This window comes from Olea europaea, unplaced genomic scaffold (assembly GCF_002742605.1).
Source record: "Olea europaea var. sylvestris unplaced genomic scaffold, O_europaea_v1 scaffold221, whole genome shotgun sequence".
NCBI classification, from domain to species: Eukaryota; Viridiplantae; Streptophyta; class Magnoliopsida; order Lamiales; family Oleaceae; genus Olea; species Olea europaea.
The window spans coordinates 155147-161107 of record NW_019240124.1 but is presented as its reverse complement, the minus strand read 5'-3'; the positions used below and the strand labels follow the sequence as shown (position 1 = coordinate 161107).

General features: G+C 32.2%; 1 protein-coding gene across 1 annotated transcript in view; it reads left to right on the top strand.

Annotated features, from left to right (window-relative positions):
* The first annotated feature begins 3529 nt into the window (after positions 1-3529).
* LOC111380785 overlaps positions 3530-5961 on the top strand; it is a 12577-nt gene continuing 10145 nt past the window's right edge. Inside the window, exon 1 of the mRNA XM_023004422.1 lies at positions 3530-3613. Coding sequence (XP_022860190.1) covers positions 3530-3613 — 84 coding nt within the window. The remainder of the gene's footprint in view (positions 3614-5961) is intronic.

Here is a 5961-nt window from a genome sequence, read left to right as displayed (position 1 = left end):
TAGTGTGGACGATAATGGACTTTTACTATATAGTCTTCTCGAGTCATAAGGAAGACTAGTTGGCCAATTCTTAGGGGGTATAGCATTGAACAGTGTCAATGCACCATCTCCATGGTCTCCTCCTTTTCTTGTTTTTTCAATTAGTCCAGTTGCAACCTGTATCCTATACTAGTTGGCACGCAGACCTAAATGAAATTGGACTCGCAGGCCCACATCAATAATAATAATGGACTCCCAGGTCCAAAATGATCAAAAGTTCGCAGGCCCAAAATAATAACAATAATAACGAGCTCGTAGGTCCAAAACAATTAAAAATTCGCAGGCCCAGAAAATAATAAGAATAAAAATTAACCATTCAACACATCCATATGATCGAGTCCATAATCGTCCACTAATAATACATTCATCAAATAAATGTATACCTATATAATATCTAATATTATATGCGAATAAGTTTCAAGTTTCTAGTAATTAAATCGTCTAAACTCTTTTAGACAAATAGATCGAATAATTAAATAATCAATTAATCATATTAATCGATTATTTAATAAGCGGGCATGTTTAATTAAAATCAAATTTTAATTAAATACCAAATTAAAGTCCAATTTTAATTCAACAATTATATGGCGGAATTATTTAATTAAAATCAAATTTTAATTAAAAATCAAATTAGAGTCAAACTCTAATTTCACAATTTAAGGCGGTGGAATTTAATTAAAATCAAATTTTAATTAAATAACAAAACTAGAATCTAACTCTAATTCCAATATTTAAGGGCGAATGAATTTAACTAAAATCAAATTTAATTAAATGGTAAAATTAGAGTCCAACTCTAAATCTAAGATTTTAGGGCGAACATGTTTAATCAAAATCAAATTTTAATTAAACATCAAATTAGAGTCTAACTCTAATTTAAAGAAAAGTTTAGGGCGAAACAATTTAATTAAAAAACAAATTTTAATTAAATGTCAAGTTAGAATCTAATTCTAATTTCTAAAATATCTTCAGGTGAAAAATTAATTAAAATCGAATTTTAATTAAGTCCTAAATTAGAGTCCAACTTTAATTTAAATTGAATCAATATTTTAAATTAGGATAACACTCCTAAATATAATAAAATTCAATTGGGGTCAAAATTTAATTTTTAAGTTAAAATCATAGTTTAACGAAAATATTAAAGTCGTCAATTTTAAATAATTTTTTTTTTTTAGTTTGAGTCAAAATTAAAACTTTAGTCAAAATAGGTAAAAACCCATTTGAAATACAATTTTAAAACCAATTCAAAACCATTTGGAAATTGATTGAAATTTGACCCAAGTTAAAATTTATAATCAAAGCCTCAAAATTTTGAAAATTTCAGAACCGACCCTCATAATTTCACAAATTACAGAAATAGGTCCTTATTTGAAAATTACAACTTTACCACCGAAGTGAAATTACAAGTAAGGGTCCTCAATATCAAATAATGCAAAACGGTCCCTTAAAATAACTTACAAACTGACCCCAAAATGGATATTGCAAACGAAGGCCTACAATTTCACAAATTACGTCAGAGGCTCCCACCTTCAATTTACCCACAACGACTGAAACCCTAAAATTCACCTAGAAATTTATTTTTATTTTTTTTCTTGATTGAGTTCTTCATTTAGCGGCGTCGCAATGGCACCGCCACCGCCCCTAGACGGGAAGAGCCGCCATGGCTCTTCCCAACAACGCGAAAGTGCTGCTGTAGCGGCAGACGTCTGCTGCTGCATCTGCCGCTGCTACTTTTAACAGCGGCATCTACCCCCGGCAGCAACTGTTGCTGCCGGCTTCCCACCTCTAATTTTTTTTAATTCATTCTGAAATCTGATTTCACAATATTCTAATTGCTAGAAACGAGAAAATTAATCGCAATCAACGTTTGACTGTTCAATCACACAAATCAACTTCTAACAAACATAAAGGAGGCTCTAATACCACTGTTAAAAATTTACTTATACATGCACATCGAAAAATTAAAATTATTTCGATTCCAACCAAGGATCCCTTTTTGTTTAGATAGAAATCATGATAAAGATTGTACCTTTGAAGAATTCTGCAAACCTTTTGCTTTTCTCTTCGTTCCAGCAATCTTGATTCGCCATCCACAACTGTCCAATTGTTCAGCCTCCAACAGTGATCCACACAGAGAACAAGATTGCAGCTACCAGGGTTTTCCTCTTGTGCTAGCAAGAATAATGAAAACCATATGGACCTCAAACCCTAGCCATGTATTTATATAAACCCAAACGGGCTCGGCCTGGTTCGGTCCAATATTTAATTAATCAATTTAATTAAACTCGGTCCGTGAATTAATTAATCCAATTAATTAATTCGGGAATATAAATAACAAATCCAATTAATTAATTTATCCAACGATTGTTAAATTAACTAATTGGCAATTTGCAATCTTCCAATTCTCTTTTTGTGTACGACCCATTAGGTTACCGACCACGATGCCTAACGACGTGAAATGTTATTTTGATCTAATTAAAATTGATGAATTAAAACACCCTTTTAATTTATCGTCAATTCACACTCGCCGTCCCTGATTGACATCTAGCAATGTGTCAGGGTAATACATGTGACGGGAAATGTCACGTGGTATGACAAAACCAAATTCGTTTGTTTATCGTGAAACTATAATCCCATCGTCAATATGATCTGATCAATTACGAGATATGAAATTGTGTCAATCCCGAATTTCGATCATATCTTTCACTCCACTATTAAGTCAATATAAGTCGAAAATTCTTTTTTGACTTATGAGTACACCTTGACCGAAGATTTCGTTATCGACTTAATTGAATGAAACATAGATCATAATATCCAACTATCTAAGAGTGACGAATCCTTTATTGGGCAATCACAACCTTCATACAATTCTTGACGTACCCGAACCGTATAAGGTACTATGACGACCTCAAATCAAAGGACCAATTCCACTACCGAACGTTAGAGATTAACCACTGACACTCAGATAGTTATCCATGTGGAATCTCTCGGCGGGGCTCCAATGTTTTGTTCTATAACAAAACATCCACGTGTTATTTAAGTGTCACCACACTTTAGTTTGTGAGATCAGCTACTTACTTCACCAGTAAGAAATGCCACACGTGATGATCTATCCGTAATAACGATATCCGTATCTCGTTATCACTTACGACCACTGACGATTTAAGATTCAATCAGATGTAATTTGTATCTCACAATCACAACTCCTTGTGATTAACAAATTACGAAGATTTGAATCTACGGACTCTATTATTTATTTAATTGTCTATTAATTAAATAATAGATCTGCCATTTAATTGCATTAATTATATATAAAAGTATTTATGTCCAAAGTTGATTGGACCTAGGGCATAATACTTACATGTCTATCGTTCCATTGCGTGTGCTCGGGATAGAAGTTTTGTATAAATGTATTGCCATGCTAAAATCCCCAAACCTAACTTACACTCAGTTTGTTTTACTTCGCGATAACTCGGGATTTAATCCCATAGAAATGATAAATCTTTTGCTTGTAAATTCAATGAATGAATTACCTCTCGACACTTGTGCTGCTTCAATAGATGCATTTGAGAGTCAGGTCTGTTGCCGGTGGAATATAATGAAAGATTTTTGATAAATTTGCAGTGAATGAATAGATCAAGGACCAACGGTGCAGTTTTTTGCTACAATAGTGCAGTATGATTGTGGAATATAATGAAAGATTTTAGATGAATTTCAACTGAATGAATAGATTAAGGACCAATGGTGCAATTTTTCGCAATTGTATCGAATAAATATATTATGAATGTATAAATTAAGATATTCTTGCATGGAGAGTGGACATTTGATTTTAAGACGTGTGATATTCGTTTTCTTATTTTTCTATATTTACAAGGTTTATTAGGCTCTAGCTATTTATTATTGAGAGATGCTATAAGTACAGGAATACTCAATAAAAAAATTACAGAAAATATACTTGACGAGTTTTTATTGGACGATAAAAAAAGAAAGAAAAACAGATCAACAGGATGCTGTCACGTTAGCACCCTGTCCAAATTCTGTTCAAAAAGCCTGTACTCGAGGCTTAAACCTTTATTATTTGTAAGCAATGCAATATAAAAAGATAAGGAAAGGATGGCTTTGGTTGCAGGACTTACCCTAATTATAGGTGACTTACCCTAATTATAGGTGGCATAGTGCTACGTAAGGTCTAGCATAGACAAAGGCTCAATAATATTAATATACATAGTTTTATTTTCAATTATGCATAGAAAATCATATAAAGTTGGTTTAAAGTCATCAACATCTCACGATCGTTCTTGTTCTAATGAAAGTCGAAAAATAACACTTAAAAATGGGATGAATTGGTGATCTTGACGATAAATATAATTCTGAACTCACTAACATAATATGAGATCTTGATGATGGATATATACAAGTTCTCGAGCAAAATATAATTATTATACATATATGAAAGATTATTATTTAAATGAAATTCGCAATGCATTCTCGGAGTCAAGAGTAAACCAATAAATAACAATATAAAGTCTGTGCCGGCCTAGAGACTAGACAATGAGCTCGAAGATGGGAATTAATTTTAAAAAGGACAAAAAATAATAATTTTGATTAATTTAGAAAAATGTTATTAATTATAATGTAGCATGAAGACAATACTTGTTCACATTAAAAAGGGAAATTACTACTACAACTATTATTATCTCAAATAATTTTCTTTTAATATTTATTACCAAAAGCCCGTGACTCAATTGGACCATTATTTTAGCACCAAAACTTCGACCTTTGCACGCTTGGAGAAGATTTTGATTTTCTGAAGTAAAACTAATAGAAAATCATTATTCCCCGTCTTAGCACGAATCAACATCTCATGACCACCTTACGAAATTTTCTTTATGAAATTAGCCATATAATTCACATGTTTTTAGCGATTCATATGGCATCATCAAATGATACAAATTTTGGACAAAAATTTAGAAAGCAGTAGAAAGCCCTTATTGATGATCCTTTACTCTGAACTGCCTCACTAGCGAAGTCAATTAATGCAAGAAAAACTTAAGCAGTCTACACTACATACGGTATTTTATTCCAGCCTTGACTAGCTCTTCGCTTGCTTGGCGAAAGATCATAAAGAAGCATTCATGCATGGAGGCTATGAGCACTACGAGACTCGTATCATCGATACTAGAGATCATTTGAACTTTAGAGTAAACTTTTTTTAACATTCCATATATTTTTATAGAAAACTTCTTTTCTGTCTTATTATTATTATTTTTAAATATTTATAATTGCTGCCTTAATGAATTGAAGGAAATTTCACAAGATCATAAACCCAGTTGTTCATCATGTGAATAATCAATGCACACATTGTACAGTGATCTATCGTTCAACCTTGTACGCATTAAAGTGTATGCATATTATGCCTTGCATCAACTTACAAGCTACGCTTCATTTCACTGTCGCACTTTGGTTACTCTTTGAATTGAGTCCCTCGTAGCCCCCACCCACCCACTCTACCCTACCCTACCCTATCTCCAACTATAATATTAATAATAATAACATATTTCATGTTTTTACATAGATTGTTGGAAATAAGAATCGGAAGGTGCACTAAATCATCTCAACTAAATGGTTATTTCTTTAGCACTGCCAATGTCATCCCCTCAAACTATATATGTATATAAAATTTGAACCTAAGATCAACTTAGAGCTGAAAATAAATAAGTTTATATCTTGCCTGCTTCGTCACTTCGTGTTACCGTATTTTGAGTTAGGTACTTTATTGGCTTCCCATAATTGTCATTGTTGTCTTTCTTAGAGTAGATAGACATCCAGGTCGATCATGTATCCAATAATATATATTTATGTATTTTTTTAGAATTAAACTTTTTTGCCCATGTGAATAAAAAAACCCAAAAAAAAAAAAAAAAA